We start from the raw sequence: 26,702 nt of genomic DNA on the forward strand, positions 1-26,702 counted from the left end.
AAAAAGTGTTGTATCACAACATGCTTGTCCTTACATATAGTATTTGCTGAAGAGAGGGAGATCTCTACACAGCGTTTTAGCCTGAACCCGCGTCCTACTGCAGGATCAGAGGGAACATAACTGTGTCCTGTCCACCTGCGAAACCTCCACGGTGAAAGATGAGTCAGCCGGGATTTTCCTCACCTCAGTGAACTGCACTAAAGTTTAACTGTAGAAGTTAACTGCCATAGAAAGTTAAAATATTTCCATGTCCCAATGACTACCTGTTTCTTGAGGCTGTTGTGCAAAGCTGATTTATCAACTAATGTTACTTATATAAGTGGCTGCTCTGACATCCAAATTCTCCATGAGCATTTGTGAATTTCTTCAAATAAAGGCAGAAAACACCGATTTCCAGATGGCGAACACTATATGGTGTTTTCAATGAGTAACTCACATCAATCATTTTCCTCTATAAAAATACAGCTTGTTTGCCTGAATGCTTAAAGTAATTTTCAAAACCCAATTGGATTTTGCCTGTAGTATTCCACCTGTCCGGTTTCAATGGGGAAAATTGCATATTCTCACATTGTGAGACAGAACATGTAGCAGCTGATTAAATACTAAAACAATGAAACAAACGCTCGCCAGGGTTTTCTTTGGTACCATTTCTTCTTCAACTTGACATCAGCAAATCAATGCAATGGCAAAGAAGGAAACCGAATTGAATGGCAAATATACAACCATCCTCCAAATCCCAGAGAGATTTAGTGCACAATTTTGGGCAGCAGATTTCTCAAGAGGGGAAAAACAAACCCAATATAAAGGCAAAGCCCCCAAGAGCTCAGAATTAGACTATTGAAGCCCAGCAGTTCACATTTGAGCACCAGTTGCATTTTGTACCTTTGGGAGCGTAGTGCTCAACCCAGAGTTACTACAGCAAAAACCTCAGCACAGGCGTGCACGTCCAAGCATTTTTCCACTCACGTAACAAGGAAGCAATTCATTAATGCAAAGACTTCTTTTAAAGGGTTTAAGGAATCTTCACAAGTCACAACCTCTATTCTTAACTGGGATATCACATTGAAAGAAAACAACTTTTAGATGAGCCATCTAAACATGGAGAAAATGAAAAGTAACTATGAGATCACAAATACAAAATGTATACGGAATTTCTGTAAAAATGCCCACAGTATAGGTTTGTAATTTTGCAAAGACAACGTCTTTAAAAAATAACCCCCTGGATTTTTTTAATGACTTTTAAGCATTTCTGTTCAGATCCATCAGCGATTGGTTTTCAAAAAGGCTCACATCCCATTTGAAATGTAAATCGCTTCTCAAGAATCTCCAGTCATTTTTGACACCCAGCTCTAGCTGACAGCCCTTACAGCCCCATCCTTGATCCAAATGTTTTGCACAGTGTCGGCAGCAGCTTCTCCAAGGACGTTTTGTCTATACCGGGATTGCAAGAACAAGTTCCATTTTTTGAAATAAATCACAACAGAGAACGGAGACTACAAAACGCTCAGATTGCACAAAAGGTTGATACTTTACAGCATTTGCCACTTGTTTGCCAGATAAGCATTACTCAAAGTTGAAGATCTCCAATATCATGCTACAAGTTTTCCTGCAAATGCAAAACTCATTTTGAGATAACAATGGTTGCATAGCACCTGTTTTTTTTAAAGTCTTAATCACAATTTAGAGATCTTTGTAATAATTGACTCCAAATACACTCAAACCCAAGTTGGCGTTAATGTTCGTTACTTTATTTATGAAAACACAGGAGCAACGACATATATATTAGTTCCGAGAAACCTTAGAAGCTCATTTCCAGATTCACAAGACATTATGGAGAGATGAACTGTCCTTACTGGCTGCTGGCTTACTCAATCCTTGAACATCACAGTGATATTGGAGTTAGGTCTACTAAAATGAAGATATTAAGTATTTTCCATCATAAGTAATCCAAACTTAACAGCAACGTGCAAATTCTGAGAAAATATAAGCGGAGACTTTAGAGAATCACCACACAAAGGAGCTTCTGATCTTTCTCAGAGCATTTCATATCTTGTAGGACAAAGTGCTGCTTGCAGTTTGTGGTTTTGTTTGGTTTTTAAATTCAAAGACACCAGAATGCAATCCAACCCTTGTGAGAACACCGTATCTATCTAAATATTCAAAAAGCCCAAACACCTCACCTTGAGCACTGAAAAGAGGTACACTTGACTTTTTAAATAATTCACATCCCCAACAGCATACAGCAATGCCACTGGTAGTTCTAAGGATGTTCTGTATCTTTTAAAGTGAAAACCTCTTTAAACAGTCCAAAATATTGAAAAAGTGAAGAGAAACTGTATCAAAACTTAATATCGATACGTTCCCACCTACACACCGAGTAGCATAAAACCCTGTGCAGTACAAAATATCCTCTTTGGTACACAACCAAAGTCATTGTTGCCCTCAATCTGTGCTGGATACACTACCACATTTTGCAGTTTCTCATAGTTTTGGATCCATGACTGAGGGGCTACATCTAATCTTATTTCATGCATGTTCACGTAACTGAATATACACACTGACTTCTGGTTGTCTCATGAAACCTGGTTAAAAATCTCATTTTCCATTCAGAGTTCTATGAGCTCCTGATACACAGATAATGAAAAAAAAACAAATACATCATGGAAACAACAAATCTGTACTCTGAGCTTTTAGATGCACGGTTCTTCCCTCTAGACTACAGTGGGAGTTTACTTAATTTTTGCAAATACAAGCTCAGATAAATTAAAAAAAGCAAGCTGGTGAAGCTGGTGTGTATCTGAACTGCTACTGAGTCCCACAGTCCACAAGCTACTATAATTGTTCAGTTACAAGAAACAACATCCAGGTAACACAAGAAAACCGTTCTCATTATTGTGCAATGTATATATTATCAACTGTACATTTTCACGTACACAAACCCATATTTACATGTGTCCACTATATGAAATTCAAGCCCCAGACTGAGAATGTTCCTTAAGAAAGTTGATATGCAATATATGCAGTGTAATTTTGTTCTTTACACAGCTGTAACAGACAAATGCAGAGTTTCTACCATATACTTCCAAGAAAATATGAAATGACAGAGTCAGGAAAAGTTAAGCTTTCCTAGTAAATACACTCTTTATGAGCATCCAAAAATCCCTAAACCCCAACTTTCAACACGAATTTGCCCTATTAATCTCAGTCTCAAAGGAAAGCAGCATTTTGCACTTGCAATTTGTCTCTCGTAATAAGAGGCTATTTCATCTCCGATTACTCTTTATTCTTGAGAAACAAGATGAAATTCATGCACGTTAGTAAGGTTTATGCAATATATAACTTAAAAAAACCCAAACAAAACAATAAAACCAAGATTAAGACACATCTTATGCACATGATCACATATAAAATAGGGACACATAGGATCTCACTGTAGGTATTCCTTACCAAAAAAAGCCTTATATATTAACCAAGTCAAAGAAGGGAAATACTCATATGTCTTCAGTGACTGAAGTATTTTAACCTAATGTTGTCTGACAAGCCATTTGCACTTTACACAGTTCAACACATACACATTTATCCTGATAAAAGCAGCAAAACCAAAAGCTTCTCCCCACCCGTGTCCTTCCCTTTTCCAAACGTGCCAATCCCGGTGACAAAAAGTAGAGAAGCAATCAAAGGTAAAACCTTAAGTGTCTCTGCAGTTAATATTAGTCAAGCAGTTCAAGTTCTTTCCAAGTTGGATGCATATGACAAGCTTGTATTGGCAAAAAATATAGAACCTACTGACTGCAAAGCAAATGCTTGTTGCTACGGTCTCTTGAAGGAAAATTTTATAAGTCAATGCTTTGGCGAAAGTCCCCCCAATGGAAACAATTTTTTAAGCCTTTTAAAAGCTCCAATGTATTTTAAACATTTAGCTGCCACTCTGTATCAGCCTGAGGTTTTCAACTCCTTGGGTCAAAAAAAGCTCAGCTGAAAAGCTTAAGCTGTGCAGTACACTTCCGAATTAATAAAAACTGAGAAGTCCAGGGAATGCAGCGTAATGTGCTATAAACTTTAAAAACAAACTAATAAAAATGAAAGAGAAAGGTTCTTCAGTTGCAAGTGATAAAAATAAGCCCATCATACACAACATTTTTAACAGAGGACTAGAGTAAGGTGCCTTCTTTTACTGCTGTATCACTTATCTGGTGCTTCTGAAGCATTTGCAAACAATAAACATTGAGACAGAAAAGTGCCAGTCTTGCCAAGCTACTGTAAAAAGTCCTGATCTTGTTTAGGTCAATACTTTGAACACAGTAGATGTGACCATTTCATAACCAGTGAACTGACGCTGTGACACCTCTTTTCTCTGAGAAGACTTTAGACAAGATATGCATATTTTGATTGTCATGGCTAAAGGGATACAATATACATCATATGTGCTTATAAAACAAACCCAACGAGTGAGTATCAGCTTGAAAAAACAGAAGCCTGCTGACAGAGCAGAGGTTTTGTGTAAACACAAACAAATCAAGCATGAGCTTCAGGTTCAGATGAAGTGTCTGATGCTTCTTTGGTCCGAGTGTACAAAACACACCACTGAAGCAGCTATAGTCCGCTATCAGCCGCCTGACTTTTACGCTGCCTTACTGAGCTTTCAGTCTCTGCATCAGCTGCAGGTTGTTCGCTTAAGTCTTCCATTTCTTCTTCCCCTGATTCTTTTGCAAGTGCTAAATCCTCCTCTGAGTCATCAGCGCTTGAATGTGCTGCATCTTCTCCATCTGAGAGATCTTTTACATCTGCAGCCTCTTCCGCATCATCTGCCAAAAGCTCTGCAGCCTCCTCCGGTTCTTCTAAGGCTGCGTTCTCCACATCATCCTTCGTAATTGCTTCTTCTGAACAAAAGAGTTTCAAATACTGAAGTTAGACTGAATCTCAGAGCAATGTATTTTAAAGCTACATCACCACATATGTATTCTGAAATATTCATGAACGTTGTTATTAAAAACTTGTATGGGACTACATCTTCCTTGGTTTTCAGTTATTTCCAGTTTCTTGCCTATTGGGCACAGACAGTTTTCATTTTGTTCCACCGAGTTACAAACTAAGGACAGATCAATTTTACTTGGCTCCTTGAAGAGGTTTCATTATCAAGCAAGTACTGAGATGCTGGTAAGCACTGTCAGGTACCAGCTGCTGCTGAGTCCAACTGGACAGCACACACACACGTAGGCACAGGTGTGGTGTTCTTTTGATAGTGATGAGCACGCAAGATCTTGAAGATGGTAATTTTGCACACTTATGAGTTCTAGATTTGGCTAAAGCCTTAGTGGCAAGTGTCACAGATCAAGACACACAAAAGCACACGATTAAAAAAATGAATTTTTAATCACGGTTAAGTTTTGACTTCACTTAATAGCACAAATGTACCAAGAGGTGTTATGAAACTTAATATATATCTGGTGCTGACAAGAGACTTGATTTCATGCGCAAGTTTTTTGCCTTGCATGTTCACAGGGAGCAGAATACTACTCAGAAACCCTCTCTAAGGATCAGGAAGATGTTTTATTTGAACAAGATGCAACACCTTCCTCTGCTCCCCTACCTGCAGTCTCTAGATTCTCTTGATTCCCTCTATCTCCTTCTCTCCCCAACCACAAATTATGTTAAAAATTCTACAAGTTTAGAATGGTGCATCTCCTAACACGATATACAGAGTGCACATTAGGATGTGAAAATGAACTACCAAAGCAAATCCCTTTCTATACTTAGCAACAGGTCTAGTGAATATGCACCTGCATAAAATACGCAAACCCTGCTATCTTTCTTCAAACTTACTCATTTTGAAGGCTTTTAGACTCTTCATAGCTGTGGAAGCTAGAACAAATTACTGTTGTGTTCGCTTTTTTCCAGGTAGATATTTTGACATTCATATTTTAGAGCCCCACATCTGGAATATTGTGTCCAGTTCCAGGCCCCTCAGTTCCAGAAGGACAGGGAACTGCTGGAGAGAGTCCAGTGCAGGGCAACAAAGATGTTGAAGGGAGTGGAGCATCTCCCGTGTGAGGAAAGGCTGAGGGAGCTGGGGCTCTGGAGCTTGGAGAAGAGGAGACTGAGGGGTGACCTCATTCATGTTTACAAATATCTAAAGGGTGAGTGTCAGGAGGATGGAGCCAGGCTCTTCTCGGTGACAACCAGTGATAGGACAAGGGGTAATGGGTACAAACTGGAACACAAGAGGTTCCACTTAAATCTGAGAAGGAACTACTTCTCAGTAAGGGTGACAGACACTGGCCCAGGCTGCCCAGGGAGGTTGTGGAGTCTCCTTCTCTGCAGACATTCAAACCCACCTGGACACCTTCCTGTGGAACCTCAGCTGGGTGTTCCTGCCCCGGCAGGGGGATTGCACTGGATGAGCTTTTGAGGTCCCTTCCAATCCCTGACATGCTGGGATTCTGTGATATCAATTTTTGTCAGTGCGACTAAAATGAATACCTGGATTATTGGTTCACTTTTAAGTTCTTTACACTGTATTGCCCCCTCTGCTACAAGTTTACATTTAAACCTATGTTATCTCATTCACTTCAGTTCTTACCGGATGTTTCCACTGTGTGTCTTGCCTTGGATGGGCACAGGCAGTCTGAAATCAAAACCAGTATCTGTGGAAAGGAAAAAAAGGCATTTATTAGCAAATCTTCCCAGCAGTCCCTACACTATTAAGTATTTTCCTACTCATTCTTTTTAGATAGATGTAAAATTTAGAAAATTATATTATCTTGCTCAGAGATAAGAGCTAAATAAAAAGATGGAAAAAAGTGTGTTCTCAGAGTATATCAATGAACATTCTCTGCTTTCTGCTACAAATTTTCTGCCTCCTACTTCCCTAAATTTATTCAGTACTGAAACAACTTGCATCTTAAGAAGAGAGGCCCACAACATACTTGAGAATTTTTATTTCTTTAAAACTTATGAAACAATCTCAGTCAAGGTTCTCTCTATTTCGGGATGTTATACCCCTTGCTCCCTCATACATGATAAGTGTTTTCACCTTTTGTGTTTATTTCAGCTTAGTGTAGAACACACAATCAAAATGCAAGGAAGATGTTTGTGTCTTATTGCTTTGCATTATTTTCAGTATAATCTCTTTGTCACACACTATGTTAAAGAAATACATTTCAATCATTGAAAAGCTTTTCAGAAGAGCTGAGAGATGAATTTTAGATTTTCAGCTTTTCCAAGTATTTTTTTAGTGAAGGAAGAAGATGGATAGGTTTTGTTTTGTTTTTTCAAATGATACTCATTTGGTCCTAGTTATGCTAATTTGATTTGCACTCATTTGGTGCTGAAAACCTACCATCTAGAAAAATGCAGCTGTTTAAATTGCATGGTGAAAGATATTTGCTCATATGTACCAATCTGTATACATATTATATATAAAAAAAATGGTTTTGCCTAAATACACACACACCCCGCTTTGAAATCAATTCCGTGTACTATTGAGAAACACTTGCTATGCAGTTTTTCTTTATTTCACTAACACTAATATATGAGCTGAAGGGCTGAGATCCAAGTACCAGAAACAACCTTTATACTTCCTACATAGAACAGCAATCTAGCAGCGAGCTAAACCAGTTACCAGCAGAACTGTTTTAAACTGTCTTTGCAGTTGCAGAACAGGGTTGTGGACCAAGCAACTAACTTCTATTACCATCTATATCTCCTTTTCCAGCTCAGTTTCTCATTTAATATTGATACTTAAGAGGTCATAGACCCACAACTTTCAAATATTCTGAGAGGAAATAATCCCAGCTCCACAGATAAAGCAACTTTGAACTGTTTCCACTGATGAAACACATGGGATATTGTCCTTAACATTCACATACATAACTAACAGGCTTGTTTGAATAACCTTCTCGATGTTTTCGACATTGATATATGAATGCACCAGGTCCGGTTAGTAACAAAAAAGTCAGATTTCTCAATTACTAATGAGAACTCAAACCAAAAGATCACAGGGGAGAAAGAAGTGAAGTCAGATTTTATTAAAACCAAGCTGTAACCACAAAGTCACGTCCTGAAAGAAAGTAAATCAGTTAAAACCCCCAATCCTCAAAGCCTTTCAGAAAACACTTTCATCCTTTCATGGAATAACAGTGCAGCAGCAAACTTACACTGCTAACCCCACAAATACAGTCGCACTCCAGCTCATAAACATCTCTCCACAAATAAAGTTGGAGTCCTTACACAATTCTGACAACACACACTCAATCCTCAAATACAAAAAAATCTTAAATATAAAGGAACAATATAAAAGTCACTAGTTTAGCGGACAGACTAAACAGATCTAAATTGAGGCATGACTTTCATAAAAAGGTTCATTTATCTGAGTGAACTGGTCTTAAGCTCTACCAGAATGCACAGCACTAGAGAGCAGACCTGCAGTACTGAGCGCTTTAGAGTTTTAATTACATGCATCATTAAAAAGCAATTTAAAATAAGGTTCTTCAGTAAACCTTATCAGCAAAGTTCATTATTTTTTTCACAAATGTTCTAAGTAACTAAGAAAAAGTTATAGAGTTTCTTACCAGACCCAGGAACAGGCCAATCAATAAGGTTGCTAAGATGAAGATTGCATAAGAAACCCAGACATGCATTCCAAGAGTGCCAGTGAGGTAGCTGTGAATTTGCTGGAAATAAGAAGATACTTAATAAATTCATAGCTAACACCACTTATGACTTCCTACCATCATCCAGAGCTCTATCCCCAGTTACATCTGGGAAGCTGAGTGATAGATGTTTTAAGCCGCACAAGATCCAAATACATACTTAAATTTGGGAATTCATTGATTAACTAAAACTGAGCTCTTCAGTTCTTAAAAGAAGCCACCCATTCTAAGCAGACACTGAATAACTAATTTCACTTAGAAATTTGAAGAGAACAATCCAAATACAATCTTAAGATTGTTTTGAAACTGAAGCCTGTTATTTAAACCTACAAATTCAATTGACTGATCCAAACAGCACATCAAGTCTGGTAGGAAGTAAATTATTACATTAGATTTCTTCCAAGAGTACACCCATTAAAAAACAACCACAATCAACATTTACAGAAGCTTCAATATTGCAATTTCATGGTCTTTTTTTTTTTAAATGTCAGAACAGCTTCCAACACTTATTAAAGCATAAAAAGGAGACCACAGCAAGAAGAGTGAGGAAATGTACAGCTGAAATATTCATCAAAGCAGAAAGCAAATTAGAGAAGGTTTCTTCCCAGAGCATTTAATCTTTCAGGAAGGAAACTAGACAGAAACAACATCATTACACAGCAACCGTGGAATAGAAACACCAGAAGGCTATAGAAAGTTAATACTATCCAGTGAAAAGAAAGAATCAAAGATGGTTTGCACAGGAAACCTAATAACTGAAAGTTTTCCTTGATTCTGGGATAGTCAGATGCTTATTGGAAGTGATACAGACTTAGATTAAACTCTATCACATTTATTTTTTGTAGCATCTTATGATACATTTTTGCTACAATTTATGATACTTTTTCTACAACCAAATATAGTCTCTCAATTTTGGCTACATTTGAAGATTTTAAAAGAGAGGATGTTTCCTGACTGCAATTGGGAAGGTCTGAAAATTCTCAGCATTTGTACACTACAGGAAAAGCTTTGGTAGCTCCCTAAAGAAAGTGTCTTTAAACATCATTAAGTTCAAAGCGTACTCCAGTGTACACTAAGCATTTCTTCTTTACTTCTGAGAATTACTGTCCACATTTGTTCTGTTCCTATGCAAATAGCATTTGACGGTTTGAAATCCAGATGCAGAAGTTCTTCCTAAAAATAAACCCATTACAGTCTCTTGTCCTGTACGATACACTAGATGACAATGAACTGCAGAGGAGCAGGATTCACAGGTCTGAAAATGAACTTGGATATCACCTTTTGGAATCTTACTCAGTGAGAGAACCTGGTAGATCCTACCGCATTCCTGATGTTTACTGCCATTTTTGCAGCAGCTCTCAAAAAACTACTTTATCATGTTAGCACACTTTAATAGAACATTTTTACTATGCCAAGATAATAAGAATAGTATTTTCAGTATTGATGATAATCTTTACAACCAAACTGCCAGTTTTGGTACAGCCTATTAGCACCACCAAATTTATAGTGCAAAGATACTCCACACCCAAAGTACAGTAAATGTAAGGAAAATTTGACTCGCATAAGAGGATAATAAAAATATTCAGTTAGGTTTTGACTTCTAAAAAGATTATTATTCTAAGCATAAAACGGGGTATGGAAAGCAATACAACATAGTTACCCTGATCCATCCAGAGAGATGAAATAATCCTGCCATCCCATGCATCCTAGAAAACAAAGACAAGGAAGGAACAGGTTCTAAGACAAATAGGAGCTGAGATACACAGGAAACTGCCCAGAAACAAGAAAAAGATTCTATCTATAGACTTCTAATGCCATTCAGCCTCTAGTAATTGTCAGGAGACCACTGCAAACAAATACATTTTCTCTGTATTATATTCATTTAAGCCAAAGTATTGAAATAGTGACTTGAAAAATGGCACTTGAGCGTAATCAAGAAATACCAACTCCAGTCCTGTAGCTCCTCTCTCATTACCAAATATCACACAGCTCTTTCTCCTTTTCACACGAAAAGTAAGGACACCCAAGGGATCTTTGCCATGACCTTACACACAAAAGCTTTAGCCATTTGCATCTTCCCTTCATCCTTCACATCATGCAAGCATTCTACGCTATTTCAAAGTAAATTCAATGCTGTGAAAACAAATTCTGATAGGTTGTATAAGCACTGCACTGTTTCCTATTCCGAAGGACACAAGACTTTCTTGTAAACAAATAAATGAGAAATTCCTAAAGCTAAAGGCTGCCTGCCTGAAGTAGCCAGAAGTCAAAGTAATAATCTACACAAACACACATTTGTTTCCAATACTCAGCAGATACTGAAACTGACCCTTACATAATACTTGGTGGATGTACATCTTTATATACTTTCAGAGATGATATAAACAAGCCTTAGCAGGCACGAACAAAAGCAAATGCAGAAAATAAACTGCTTTTAAAGGTGAGAAACTGGAAGGCAGGCTGTCAATACAGATTGCTTCTGCAAAGCCTACACGTCTAGGGAATAAAGGCCTTTTGTCTCCAAGCTGTCAACACAGCACCCTTAATGAATAATGAGCTATAAAACATGTTTCTTGTTAATAAAAAACAAAGTGTTACATTATAGAAGATGGAGACTTCCATCCTGCTACAGGCTCCACAGCTTCCCATTTTCGCTCTAACACGTAACCTTGAAGATCTTCCAATGTCCTTGAGCCTCGGTATCTGCGAAATACTCCATCATTTGCACTAAAAACCAGAAATATACATTAACACAGATATCTATGAGAAAAACAAAACAAAACCCAAAGCCACACAAAAAAAACCCCACCACACCAAAACCCCCACCTCCAAAACTCAAATCCGTTCAGACTGACTTGTTCAGAAAGTTTAACATCTAAGCATTTTCAATAGGTTTTGAAACTGTAATCCATGATGGAAGGTCTCTGTTTTTAAGCAGCATAAAGCTTCACAATTTATTAAACCCGCTATTTTTCTCAAATATTCACTTGCACTACAGCAATTATAAAGCATGAGGTTAACAACCAAGTTTTAGACACAATTCAGAATTAAGTGTGCATATAGATGGATGTATATATATATACACGCATGACTCACAATACCATGACTTAATAAAGGGTTCAGTATTTAAAGAATGACATCTCACTGGTGAAGAGATACAGCAAATGTCTTTCTGATCCATTTTTAACAGTCTTGATAACAGAGGAACATAGTAAAAGTCACTTAAACTAAAGAAAAGCCTCAGATGAGGACTTCATTGTACAGTCAAAGCTCCAACTATGAAGTGAAACCTAAAGTCTGTATTCCTTAATTTTAATTTGTATTTCAGAGTTACAGTTTAAAATAAGTGACAAGTAGGAGTCAACGGATGAAGAATTCCAGCAGTAAGAGAAGCCACACCTCAAACAGTGCAAGATATCTGTCCTGTCATATGCAACCTACACAATCAGTTATTCAAATGAGAACTTCTAGTGACACTTGTAGAAGGACAAGTGTGTTTGCTTACGTACCGTGAGGTTTCCACAAGGCAACACCAAAAACTTGCACCAGTTTTTACAAATGTTATTAAATATTGTTTCCAGACTTCTAAAGGAGGACTTATCTAGGTACAAAACTGTGTAGAACCTTCCACTATAAGCTAAATACATAATTTACATTCATTAAGTGTATTGAGAGTTCACAAAAAACATTTTAGAGACTGACAAGAGTGACATAAGCCAGTTGTTCATTACAGCTTCCATGCCACTGTTCGAACAAGACAACAGAAAAATTATATGTACTGGAAGAAACAATGGCTTCCAGTAGGATACACTTACTGGTAAATTGTAGGAAGCGTTGTGACAAAGAAACGACCACTCAAACCTAGAAAGGGAAACAAAAACCACAATAAGCAGTTAAGTAAAACTGAAATTTCTCAGTAATCAGGTTTATCTATAAACACCTACAGATTTGTATTTGTAGACTAAAGCAGCAGACTGCATAGCTCGCACCATTGTTTTGTGAATACAGGTTTACAGTTTGTCTTTGGAAACGCTACAGTGACAGACACTAAATACTGTTGACAAATCAGGGTAAAATGCTTACCTTGAAGAATGTTTACTCCAAGATAGTCTTTCTACCTGGATTTCACTACTCAGTATTTGCATACAGCTGAAGGTTGTGACCAGACCAGCAGTGTATCCCTCCAACCAAGAGAAAGAGCAGCCACACAAACGCACCCAGATTCCAGGATGCTGTGTGCTTGTGTCTGTGTGCAGTCTTATCCAGATGACCTTTGTTTCATCTAGAAAGTCAGGCCATAAACAATAACAATGACAACAATGGCTTATAAACTCTGGCCCCTGATTTTAATTCATCCTCTAGCTGATTTTAAATTATTTAGAGCTGCATGTTTCAGATCTCAGATACTTCAAGTCATTAAATAAATTAATCCTCATATTTGTTTGTTTGCTTTTTTTCAAATAATCCATGTACACTGCACAACCAGTCTGTTCTTATATGCTGCAGGAAGGCTCAATCTCATAAACATGACCATAGCAAGACAAAGTTTGGGATGTTTCTAGGTTCTTATCTTCCTTCCCATCCATCATTCCTCTCTAGGTAAATACAACTGGGATGCCAACAGATTGATAATAAAGCTTGCAATGTCTCTGCAAATGTAAACCTTGAGAATAACTTCTCACACCATACAGAAGGGTGGGTCATGTCAGCATTTTGAGCATCAGACAGAAGATAGCAGAAAGGACAAGGAAAGGCTGTAGTAGGGCTTCAAGAGCCTGGAATTGATCCCCACATTGGAAGTGCGTATTTCACTGACTGGCAAATACAGAATAATCTTTTTATAAGTATGAACCTAGAGAGTGACAACACAATGCAACTCACAGGACAGAGAAATTGTCCCAATCATCAAAAAGCAGCTTGTAAGATGGAAGATGTTTGGAGTTCCCTGGCCTTGCACTCAGTTCCGCTACAGAGCAAAAGGTGCAAGCACTTCCAGCTTCACTCCTGGGTTAGGTACACCAGAGAAAATCTCTCAGGATATGATTTCATTGCAAGGAAAAAGCTCCCAAACCTCTCATAATCAGGCCGGCTGTGTGAAAATATCACTGTCTCCCTGCTCTCAAATCTGAGGGAATGCAGGGCTACTTGACACTACCACCTCCTGACAATCAGAAAACCTGCAAGTGAGAGGAAGAACTCACCTTAGTGCCTAGTAATATTATTAGCTATTCAACACATCCAACTTAAAGACTTCAGAAATTAAAAATGTGCTACTAATACAGGGATTACCAACCTCTAGACATGCAGCCTAACTCCATCAGTAAGGGCTATGTTCCTCCAACTAGCAATCGCCATTCACATACAGTTCCAACGTAGAATACAAATCAGTTATTGAACTTTTCCTTTTAGAAAGTTCTATGATAATCTTTTGAGGAACTAAGTCTTTATTCAGCTTTCAATAAAGTTAACAGCTTTCTGCATCAGGAAGCAAGCCACAGAAAAATATTACAGCAGGAGTCTCTGCCTTTGAAGATGGAGATGTACCAGCCTGAAGTAGATCAGGTATCTTTAAAAGTTTCAGTAGTAATACTTCTCCTAGTGTGAATTCCCTTACGGAACAGGGAAAAAAGGCTTGTGGGTTTTTTGTTGTTTGCGGGGTTTTTAAAAGATTTGTAAATAAAGCAAAGTGCAAGCATCTTTAAATTCCAAAAAGGACGTAATCTTCATTTCAATTTTTCAGCTTTCTGCCTTTATTGCTATGAGAGGCAGGGTAATGGAAATGTTTATAAAACAGCTAAAAGCAGTGCAAGCAGAGGGAGATATAAAGTAAACAAAAACACAACTGTAATAGTAGAATTAATCAAGCAGAAAGCACAGCTGCACAAGAAAAACTAGGTGGAGAGCCATAAAGAACATAATAAGCTTAAGAGCAGAAAAAGTCATGGGAACACTGAAAGACACTCTGAAATTCTTACAAATGCTAGTCAAGCAAACAGAAAATAAAATAGCTTGCTTAAAAATATCTCTTAGAAGTAGCCTATCCTAGAGCAAGTACCAATGGTGTCAGAAGGAACAATGAAATCTATAAACTATAAAATCTGATGCCAAAATGCATCTAAGCATCCCCAGAGCTTTAGTTGGAGGTGTGTTATTTATCTAAGGCATGTGCTTAGATCAGTAAAACCAGATGTGAGCCAGCTACAAAAAGCTAAGAACAGACAGCAAATTGGTTTCATAGGTATTTAATACAAGCTTGTACTGGCTAGTAAATTAACTTGAAATACAGTAAAGCATCTGTCCTTGTTTGCAAATCAAAAACTGATATACATCCATTATAAAGTCAACAATTAGGAATAGGAAAAAGCCTTCAGTATTTGCACACGTCCCCCAAATTACACAAATATAGGTTCCATCTAAAAATTAAACTGCTTTCATTAAACAAGTACTCAAAGATTACAGAAAACCCAAGAAGTCCTGTTTTAAATCACAGGTAAATGTTGTGCATGGAAGCCTAAGAAAGGCACCGCAAATATTCAGATCTTTGAGACCCAGAAGTGCCTCCATTACTTGCTCTTGAAATACTGAATGTTTCAACAGAAAAGATGAGGGAAGAATGAGCACTTTAAAACTAGTACATCAAGTGACTGAAATATGCTGTAAATCCATTAAGGCTCTGGTGGATTTATTCTCTGGGCATCTGCTGTAATTAAGCACCATGAATGGCTACTTTCTCCTGCAGGTTTTGGAAGTGCAATTTTACGCAACTCTGCACTCATTTAGTGGTTTTCCCCTAATTTAACGCATTTTGACTACTTTCAATTTGATGAAGGGGTTACATAACCAAAGCTTATTAAGGTACCATGGTGCAAGCAAAAAGCAGGAGCTAGAACACTTAAGCACACCAATTGAAAAGCTGAAGCATAAGCCTATATATAAAAATACCTCAAAACTTTGGCAAGATTCCAAAGGAGCTCATATACCTTCAGAATTACATCAGCACCAAAGGTTAAATCTGTAATAAATCTTTGTTTTCCAGTTTGAGTATTCATTAGTTTCAGAAGCGCCTAAAGTTATCATGCTTTGTGCTGAACTGGATATTGTAGGCATATAATGCGTGCTTAGGTACAAATTCATTAATTTGGGTCAGTCCTTTGACTTACAAAGGTCAAACATACTCAGAGGTCAAGACTCTCAGCAACATTAGAAATTCAAATCTTTAAGGAACTTCTGGTTAAAAGTCACATTTGAGGTCTTAATCTGGCATCACTCAGCAGTCAGAAAAATTTAGACCAAAAGAAAGTATCAAGTACCTCATCCCTTCAGGTCCCAATACTTCTATTCAAGTTCTTTACCAGGAAGAATTATTCAAAATATCAAGCATTTCACTTTTACCACTTAACTTCTGAAAGCGCATTTTTAAGCTACGGACACATCCAAATGCCAGAATCAAGAGTGAAATCCTTTTATTTGGATACTGCATAAACAAAAGAATCTCTAATTGGGAGAAAATAACAAGATAGGATTAGAATGGATCTCCATTTGCAGCCTTAATTCCAGAGTAACTAGTACTTGGTTAATGTGCAGAAGCTAAGTTTACACCTCTGCAAAATATTTTAATATTCAAACTCATCTGTTTAGTGCACCTATTAATCATTAACAGTTTATTAAAAGAGAGCCCCACATCAGCTTTTTGGCAGAGCTTTTGTATACTTCTAAACTTTTAACAAAACATTAATCTACAAAAGGTCTAGAACAGGTGGCCTTTACTTGTGAACTTAAATTCCTTCTCTTCTTAACTCTGACAGTCTTTTGATACCGCTGATGAAATCTTTTATCCCCTCAAAGCCAAAACAAGCAGGAAGCATTCCCAAGGGGTGTAGGGGTTTAAAAAATATTGGTACTGCTTACACAGACACACACTGAGAACTTTGAAGAGAGTTGCTAAAGGAATAAATAAGATTTTATTCATGGGTTTTTTTAACCCTTCTTGTAAACACATTTGCATATGTGCATTACCAACAGAAAACAATATCTTTATAGCGCTACTACAATTAAGCAAGACCATAAATGAGCAAGACCCTGGAAACCGTTAAGAATTTATTAAAGCAGGTTCATACTGTGGTAATGTTACCACACCCTGAAACGCTCAGTGACTGGAGGCTACAGAACTGGATTCTTCTGCACGGTTTGGAGAGAGGAATGAGACAGGCAACAGCTTTCAGTGAAATAGATTAAAACCGAGATTAAGTCCATTTTAATACAGTATTAAACCAGATCACTCCCCCAATTCTTTAATCCTTCAAATTGAGTTTATAAACATAAGCTCTCAGATATGTACTATATGGAGAACAAAATGTGGATAACGTTATTTTGATTTAGAAACCTCTTCTCTGATGTGGCTGGTATCCCAGGTACTCCAATAAAATAAAGCATACTCTCAGATACTAAGTGGTAATTACACTGAAGAATTCTTTTTAAAACAGCTTATTTAATACTATACCTGGTTCCTGAGTGATGTCCACCTTTCCCACAGTGATATCTAGATGTTCGCTTTCCTTTGCAAAGCTCTCCCATGTCGGTTCAATCTGTTGACAAGCTGGACACCAAGGAGCATAGCTAAAGGGGGAAGACAGGTTATATTTAATATTCTTATGCTTATAGACATTCAAATTGATTTACTGTACAGCAAAAATATAAACACATCAATCACACAGGAAAAGACATTCAGTAGAGTTCATTAAGAAAAACTGTAGAAGATAATCAAGTAGTTTTGTATCAATCCCTACTTCCGCCTCATGTTACTAAACAAAAACAAATCTCCACAGATTTGAGAAATTCACATCCAAAGCCCTCACCACTCATGACTTATTCTATTTACATATGAACTACATCTTCTTCCATGGCAGCTGCCTGAGTTATTGAAGCCAGGTTGTCCTCTGAAGCGGTATCCTTCAATTTAACATCCTGTATTGATTTTCCACACCTCAAAACTTCTAGAAATTACATTTGTCTTAGCCCACTACTCAATACATCAAAGCATGCCCTTTTTGATAGCACTCTTCAGAGACTTAAAGAGTGCACATCAAATTCCTCCTGCTGTGCTGCCTGTCTTCCTCAAGTCTTCTTTTACATAAGAATTATTTTCAGCAAAATAAGAAAACATGTTTCAAGAGCTGAGTTTTTTTATACTATGTATTGGAATAATCAAACCAAGTTTGCAGTTGTTATTGATAATACAAACATGAAAACAGAACAACTACTCCCTTACACCTTCAGTTTGTCTGCCAGTACTACTATATGACCTAAAAAGTGGCAATTTCCTGTCTGGATGTCTTCTGATGAGGAACACTTGCTTTCTTAGTGGTTGCAGACAGATCCCTCGAGCCACCCAAAGATGTTTCACTTGAATAAGACAGAACCTAAGCCAGGTGTTTTCTCACAGAAGAGGAAGAATCAAATTTACCCCAAGTGCTTTACAGTAGTTTTGAAACATAGATATTTAAAAATAAATCTTGTCAACTGGCATCTAAAAGAAAACAATTTAAATCTGTTGTACTCTACTGAACCATTTTAAATATAAAAGCCAGTACTGTGGTTTTTTGAATCAACATCACTTGATGTGAGAATATCTGAAAACAGCACATAAATCTTATCCTGCCAAGAAACAGCCACTCAGTATCTCTTAAAAAAACGATGGAAATAAGCCTCGCATGCAGAGCTGCTTCTCATTGTGATGCTGGCCTACAGAGGGCTTTTAATAATAGTTTGACAGATTCCGTACTTTAAAAAGAGTATAATTTTATTACAGCAGCTTGACTGACAGGTAAGAAACTGCACACATCCATCAGATAATGCTGCTGATGTTGCTTTAAAATTAAAGACAGAAGACAGAATGTTTTCTAAATTCAGCCTCTCTAGGTGTGTCAAACTCATGCCACGAGATTTTCAAGATTAACATACCCTTTAACCTGTTTAAGGTACTATCCGACCTTGAAATAGAAATTCAGCCCATATCAACATTTATGTCTACACTTGACATTCATAAGCCTTTCTTCTAAATGAAATTGAGTGGAATATTCAATGCATAAGGCTAATATTATTATAAACATTTTCTTTAGCTCAAAGAAGAGTCAAAATCTACCCATAACACAATTCGGCAGAGACAGAACACCCACAGAAAGCCTTAGCTGTTGGCTTCCTAGTTTTTATTGCCAGTATTGGGTGTAGTATGGCCACAAACACTTATGATGCCACAAGTTTCAGCCATTCAAGCTGAACACTGGTACAGATATCAGGCTTAAAATACTTGCTTTACATTCCTGAAATTACACACCTAATTTTTACCAACCAGGAAATTCCCTGTCCCCACATATACAATAAAGAACTTGCAATCAAATTTTTGCAAGAGTTATTACTGCTGTTTACTTCCACATCCTCACGTTTCTGAAGCTTTAATGTCTGCATTTGCTACGCAGCATTTGAAGCGCTAAGGAATTCAGGAGTGCCTCCTAGAAACAACAGAAACATTCTATTACGAAAGCTTTAATATGCCTCCTTCTCAGTCTTAAAATACCTCCCCTTACACTTTATCTTTCTGAAAGATACAGAAGAGTAAAATCCTTCACACTTAGGTCACTTCTATTAGAAGTTACAAAAAGCTTCTTGAGCCCTGAAGAACTGATGCTTAAGGAGATACTTTATTTCAATGCAGGCTTCTAATGAATCCTTCAGAACTGCGCCTGACTTGTATTTCTACAAGAGTCATGGCACAACTACCATTCTTATATTTCCCAGAAAAAAGTCTGTTGGAACAGGTAAGCTCGACCTGGACACTTGCTTAAGGAAATAAAGTTTTCAGTAGCCTGTTACACATTAAAAAGCAATTTACTGATCTCTACCATCTAAAAATCAGATTGAAAACAACAGATAAATATAAATCACACACCGCCAAATAATTTGCTGCAAGCAGGTATCGCACATCTCTCAACATACACCTCATTTGTCACATTACCAGACCTCCTACACAGCACAAAGTTTTTAAACTGAAAAACCCTCATGCACCATCTACCTTCTATAAATAAGGCAACTAATATCTATCTCCTGGCCAGATCAATTGCAAGAACAATTGACTTAAGTGGATTAAAATCACTATTTCAAACTGGCCAAGCGTTTTCCAGTTCCTACTCCAATCCATTATAATAACAGGGGCTTTTTCAGAGAGCATAAAGAAAGCAATCCAAAGGTAAAATTTTAAGCTAAGTCAAAAACAATGTGTCCTCTGATCTGAGCATAAAACACCAAGCTGTGGCTTTCAAATACGAGCAACTTCACTAAAGGCTGCAATAAATAAAAAAAAAATAATAAAAATACAAAAACCAACCACCACAAAACCCTAAGTTAAACACAGTTTGAGCAGTTCAGTAATATCACTACAGAGTTGATCAGTAAACACATAATGACTTTACAAAGATCTCCTGATACCAGTGACTTGAAGTTGGATACCGTGTATCTCTTCTTGTAACTGCTTGGCTAGGGAATTCACCAATTCACTCATTTTCAAAAGCATGTAACTGATTCCTTGTATCTGCTGTCTCACTACCATTATCGGTAACTATTAGTGTTGGATACAACCCCAAATGCATTGCTCTGACGGCAATACCACAACCTTGCAAGAATATAGAAACAAAGGAAGAACAGCTTACAGATACAGGCATGAAAGAATTTGCTGAAGAGTGAACAGCAAAATGGGTGAGATGGAAGTTTCCTCATTTAGTTTCTCGATTCAAGACACACAACTTTTATAAAAGGTAATGCTTACGGTAAGCCAAGCTATTTTCTGGATTTCAGGCTGGGAGTACTATTCAAATTAGAGGTACAAATGTAGAGACAGTACCTAATAGAAGAGTAAAAACAATATCAGAATGAAATAATTATTACTTTCATTCTTTTAAGTAGTTGTGTCTTATTGCTACAGATTTTTAAAAATGTACCAAAAAATAAGTGCCTGAATGTCTTTGGGTGCTACCTTAAGACTCATTGGATTTGTTCTTGTTCCTAAATACAGATAGGTCTTGAGGCAGGACAGGAGGTTTTGTAATTTCAACAGAAGATAAACTTCAAAAGGTCAACTATATGGTTGTAATCTACTTTTCAGATGAGCAGGTTGTACTCAAAGATACAGAATTTAGTCCCTGTAATCTATCAAGACATGTATCACAATAGTACATGCTCTGAAAGATGACAAGAAGTTTCCTCCAGTGTGCTCAAACCCCTCTGAACCAAACAGGCCCCAACCAGTTGCCTCACAGAAGTTAAATGCAATTTTTACAAGCTGCTGAAACCTCACATGGGTATCTTTTCCAATAATACTCGAATAAAGGGGAAAAGTAGCCGCATACCAGCGGGATGCATTAGAAGCCAGACAAATTGTTCTCTCTAAGGTGACATTTGGAGTGCTATTTTTCACTTGTTCTACAGCTCAGTAACAAAATGCATTTTAAACTTCCAAGAACAAGATGACAAGCAAAGCAGGGTATATCATAATTATTCAGCTCTCTACTTCCAAAACCAAGAAAAGGATAAGAGTGCTATCTGCACTTCAAAAAGATATGCCAACAACTTTCCACTCACAAGCATTTTGTTTTTTCAGGATGGAGAACTGATTTTTAAAATGTAAAGCACATCAATCACTCAAAAATTATGTGAAACCTTCTAGAACTTGAGCAGATTAACTTCCTTCTAGATGTTTTTGCCCCCTCCCATAGTAGTAAAGCATCTGTTCCTTAGGATACTTCAGTTTCACATTTTATCAGTTTCTGTGCATGGTAAAATAATAAGCCACATTTGGTTGTTTAAGAGTCCATAGACAATTTGATCTCTTCCTCTGAACTCAGGAAGGCTGCAGAAGCTTCAGAACCAAAATGGTTTTGATAACTTTATTTTCATTCCCCTACATAATTTTTTTTTTTTTTGTGGGTGTTCATGTTTGTTTGTTTGTTTGTTTTTAAGAATAGGACAAAGAAAAGTCTGGATACTAACAAATCAAGAGGAACAGACGATACTCTCACAAGTGACAGTAAATTCCCAATCTTATTGAACTCTCAACCTAAGTTATAGTCATTGTTAAATAATTTATGGAATACTTTGGGAATTTATTTACACAAACTGTCTCAAGCCAGCTGTTCAAAAGCATTAAAACATAAATACCAAAACATTCAGCTAGATTTTCAGCACAGTCTCTTGAAACTACAGCCAAAAGTGCTACTGGAAGGACTGAACTCTTGCGATAATCCTCTCTGCTAAACAGCAGGGCAATGTTTAACAATAAATGAGAATGAAAAAATAAAGAATGGGGTTATGCCACAAGCATGATATGCTGGTCTTGAAAACCTGACTATTACACTTTTGTCTCAATTTTCACTTGGCTAGAATTAAAATTTAAGACATTCTTTTTCAGGTACACACAGCTGTGCTGAAACAAAGAGGAACCAAGATCTTTAACATTCAGTGTGGGAACTGAACTAGAAATCTTCCCAATGGGCAACTACATAAAGTAGTGCAGGTGCAACAGGAGAATATTAAATAGTTTAATTTATAACCAGAGGTATAAAGACAAGAAGTTTATTATTGGTTTGGGTTTTTTGGTATGTGTTTTAGTCTACTTCAAAGAGCAGAGGATGTTAATTAAGATCAATCAAGCTTTGAATAAGCTATGTTTACAAATGCAAAATGCACCTTTAAATAAACAGACCAGAAATTATTTTTCTGTTTTCTTAATAGACACAATATTAATAATAAAGACAAAAAGAAAATTCCTCATATTAAAGAACCATTATCTTGCAGCTACAGACTAGAAATAAGACAAAAAGGAAACCTTTTATAACCGTTCATTCCACATCACACTCCCAGAAGTTCAGCAAGGATCTGTGTGCTGCGATGTAACAGTGAGTAAAACAGGTTGCAAGGTCTTTCGGAGACACAAAGTTATGCAGAACATTTTTATCAATGAAATGCAGCAGTGCTTCCAGTGCCTGCAATTTTCCCAGCTACAAGTAAGTGAATATTTACAAAAAGTCAGCCAAGTACCCATACTTAAAGCCCTAAGGGATGAAGTAGGAAAAAAAAAAATTCCCACAACAAATCCTACATACAAGTAATTTCTGACTTAAATTTATCTATTTATGCACCTGAGAAAAACAAAGAAGTGGTAGCACACAGTAACTCACCTACACTACTTCCACAAATGGAAAAACTAACATTAAATAGAAGTAGTAGCACCCATTCCTACCAGGGCAGAAGGCTTCCAATAAGCAATCTAGAGCAAGACATCCTATAAGAATATTTGCATTAAAAGTAAGTACTGCTTGGAAAACAAAGTTCTTATAAACAAACAGGAGGTTCTTTAAGTAAATGATGTTTTGATGAATAATATTGCAGCTTTGCCAAAAGACCTGCCACACACATACAGGACTACTGTTCAGATCACTATCTCTAAGCCAGATAAAAATCAGTAGAAGTCAAAATCCATCAGCATGAGAAGAGTTGCAAGAATCACAAGAAATCAATACTAGACATCAAACTCCTGTTTAGACATGACTGGGAATCTCAAACTCTAATTCAAGAACAGCAGCATTGAGTTAGCATCTTCACGAAAGACAAAGGTTCCTTCTCACTTAGGAGAAAAACCAAAGCTACTAGAAATGTACCACAAAATACCAAGGACCTTTCACATCAAACACTGTACATAAAATAAGTCTAATTTAAGCAACGCAGCAATATATGCCATATTCAGCTGGCACTAAAATTAACTTTGTCACCATTGCTATTGTCCACTAGTTGTCACTCCATACCAGAGCCCAGTGTTTCAAGTAGACTAAAGATTTGAACTGGTTGCTATCCCTATCACTTCTGATTTCAGTCAGTTCCTCTCTTCTTTCTTCCTCAGGGGCATGTAGCACTCATTATTTAAATATTTTCTCCTAAAAAGAAAACCTGAGTCACCATAAATAACCTTCTTCCTCCTTAAGATTCACCAGTTTGTGCATGAATCAATAACTTTCATATAATAGCTTCCACATGGGACTAGGATGTCAGAAGTGGAAAAACTTCAATTTAAAAAATATATTTATTTTCTCTCACTCCAGGATCATCTCTTCGCTCACCTTTTAGAACACAAACGTGAAGGAAAAATAAAAAAGAGACTCAAAATAAAACCCAAATCCTTAGTCGCAACAGAAGGCATCCCTCGGTCTCTCAATCAACTATTTCAAGATTGTTTCCATTTGCTCCCCGATTTACATCAGGTGCCCTGTAGGATCCTGAGCAGTAAAGCCCTAGGGAAAGGGACATTCTCTCCCCTTAATAAGAGACTGCAGATAAATACTAAAATGAAATTTAAAGCAGCTGGATAGATGTTGATGGGCAACCTAGTCTGTTCCCCAGGCTACCCAGTCCATTTCAAACTCCAGCACTTCCAAGGAGGAGTAGCACACATACCACAGTAATATCCTATTTCATAGCTGCACAGCACACAGATATCATGTGAGCCTATTTAAACAACTTTTTTTTTTTTCTTTTAAGTACTATATTAAGAAATCCCTCAAGCTACTTTTCCCCCTTCTAAATACCAGCAGGTGAGCTACCCTTCACACATCAAATGTCATGTGCATTTCAAGGACAGTATCATGTCACAAGTGAGGCCATGACACCACTACAATTAGTTAGAAGCACCTAAAACCCTTGCTGGCAACAGGCAAACCTCTATGGCTGTCAAGGGGACGAAGCAACTGCCATGCTGAAAAGTTAATGAAACCTGATGTGTCTCCCTCGAAGAACAAGAACTCCAGAAGTGAGTGGGTATTGAGATATTCATAGAACAGTTTGGGTTGGAAGGGACCTTCAAAACCCATCCAGTGTCACCCCTGCCATGAGCAGGGACATCTTCACCAGCTCAGGTTGCTCAGAGCCCCGTCCAGCCTGGCCTGGGATGTCTCCAGGGATGGTTCATCCACCACCTCTCTGGGCAACCTGGGCCAGGCTCTCACCACCCTCAGGGTCAAAAATTTCTTCCTAACTTAACAGTATAGTTTACAGATGGTCTGTAAAACCACTTAGGAAACCTACTCCTGCTAAACATTACCTACCAAACTGAGCCTTCCTAGCCTGCACAGAAGCCAGAGAAAGTCCCAAAGCAATGCGAGGGGCAATGCCTGACGCTGCTCCCCAGCAGGCAGATGTCTTAACTAACACAGCTGGAATCACAGAATCATTCCAGTTGGAAGAGACCCTCAGGATCATTGAGTCCAACCATAAACTAACTCTAGCATCAAACCATGTCCCTAAGAACTTTGTCTAAATGCCTTTTAAACCCTTACAGGGATGGTGACTCCACCACTGCCCTAGGCAGCTCGTTCAATGCCTAACAACCCTTTCCGTGAAGAATTTTTTCCTAATATCCAATCCAAACCTCCCGTGGCACAACTTGAGGCCACCTCCTCTTGTCCTATCACTTGCTACTTGGGAGAAGAGACCAACACCCTCCATGCTACAAGCTCCTTTCAGGTAGTTGTAGAGAGCAAGAAGGTCTCCCCTCAGCCTCCTTTTCTCCAGGCTGAACAGCCCCAGGTCCCTCATCATCAGACTCGTGCTCCGGGCCCCTCACCAGCTTTGTCACCTCCTCTGCACTCTCTCTAGTACCTCAATGTCCTTCTTATGAAGAGGGCTTAACAGCAGAATCTAAAGGAAAGCTGCGTTCAGCAGATCACCTCAAGACAGGCGATCCCGGGCACTGACTGTCCCGCCCGGCCCGGCCATCGCGGGGCGCGGAGTCTGCGCGGCTGCTCCCACACGGCCTTGGCGGGAGGGCGGGCCGGCTCCGGCCGGGGCAGGCGTTACCGGCCATGCCCGCTCCCCGCGACAGGCTCCGAGTTCTCACAGGGAAGCCGCCGGCCGCCCTCTCCCTCCCTCCACTACCCGGTGCCTCCGAGGAAGGCGGGAAAGCGGCCGTTACTCACAACTCCAACATCCACTGGCCCTGCAGCACCAGGCTCCAGTTGGAGCCGCCCAGCACTTGCACTCGGCTCCGCAGCTCCCCAGGGCTGCCCGCCGGGAAGGAGGAGACGGAGGAGGAGGCGGCGAGACCCAGCAGCGCTGCGAGGATCAGAGCAGCCGCTGCCGCCATGTCCGACCAGCGCGCCCCAGGAAGTGAGGGCGCGAGGGGCGTGGCCGGCGCGCGGCGCGGCCGTTGGGCGGGAGCCGTTGGGCGGCGGCCGTTAAGCGCGAGCCTGAGGCGGGCGATGCCGCGGCCACCGAGTCTGCGACCCCTCACGGGGAACACGTCCCGTTTTTACAGCTGCGGCCCGAGCTCCAGCTCCGAACAGCGCCACACGGCAGGTGCTGCGGCCACGCCACCGTGGCGACTTCGTTGCTCTCGTATCAGGTTCATGAGACTTGTCTTAGTGGGGCGCCCGTAACGGGATCCCGTGTTCAAGGTGCCACGTCAGGAGTGCCGAATAAAAAGCGATAATCGCTAGGATGCTGTCAGACCACCGGCCCTGTCAGGCTGCACTGCGGGATCGTGTTTAATCAAGTGCCCGCTGGGGCAGCTCATCCCAATGCATCGCTCAGCCCATCCAAGACACAGGACTTCGTGGTTTTCCTCGACCTCCATGAAATTCCTGTCAGCCCCCTTCCTTTGGCTTGTCCAGGTCCCTCTGAACAGCAGCCCTGTCCTTGAGTGGAATTATGGCCTTCTCCATTAATGGTAATTAGAATAGTCAACTTCCTTCATTAGCCTGGTAAATCGACCAGAAAAAATAAGAGAGCACTGTACAGGTCTGAGCTGCCTTCCTGTCCAATACAGAAATTACTTCATTTGGCCAGAGAATATATTGGCTTGGAAATAGTTTGTGATACAGAATTTTCTAACAATTACTTCAAAAGTTAAAAAGCCTGGTTGTTAAAACATGTACAAACTTCTTTTCCTCAGTAGAGAAAAGAGTAGGAACTAACAGCTTCTGGATTTTGTCACACCCTTGACCAGTTTGTCTTATA

At 38.8% G+C, this 26,702-nt stretch overlaps 1 protein-coding gene across 1 annotated transcript; it reads right to left on the reverse strand.

Moving 5' to 3' along the window:
• Positions 1–1,726: 1,726 nt before the first annotated feature.
• TMX4 (thioredoxin related transmembrane protein 4) lies at positions 1,727–25,854 on the reverse strand. The gene is made up of 8 exons (XM_065834955.2): positions 25,664–25,854; positions 17,152–17,267; positions 12,467–12,512; positions 11,250–11,378; positions 10,312–10,357; positions 8,571–8,672; positions 6,581–6,644; positions 1,727–4,880 (listed from the first exon to the last, which is right to left on the reverse strand). The coding sequence occupies exons 1-8, from the start codon at positions 25,828–25,830 to the stop codon at positions 4,594–4,596; spliced, it is 957 nt and encodes a 318-aa protein (XP_065691027.1). The 5' UTR covers positions 25,831–25,854; the 3' UTR covers positions 1,727–4,593.
• Positions 25,855–26,702: the final 848 nt, after the last annotated feature.

The sequence above is a fragment of the Patagioenas fasciata genome, chromosome 3 (genome assembly GCF_037038585.1).
Source record: "Patagioenas fasciata isolate bPatFas1 chromosome 3, bPatFas1.hap1, whole genome shotgun sequence".
Lineage (NCBI taxonomy): Eukaryota > Metazoa > Chordata > Aves > Columbiformes > Columbidae > Patagioenas > Patagioenas fasciata.

Bases quoted from the DNA above. Each gene is read 5' to 3' on its own strand.
- TMX4 (XM_065834955.2), bottom strand. From the start codon at position 25,830: ATGGCGGCAGCGGCTGCTCTGATCCTCGCAGCGCTGCTGGGTCTCGCC. The intron at 12,513-17,151 runs GTATAGTATTAA...TTCCCTTTCTAG, and splicing joins GGACATCACTCAGGAACCAG to GTTTGAGTGGTCGTTTCTTT. The intron at 10,358-11,249 runs GTAACACTTTGT...TTTGTTTTCTAG, and splicing joins AAGTCTCCATCTTCTATAAT to GATGCATGGGATGGCAGGAT.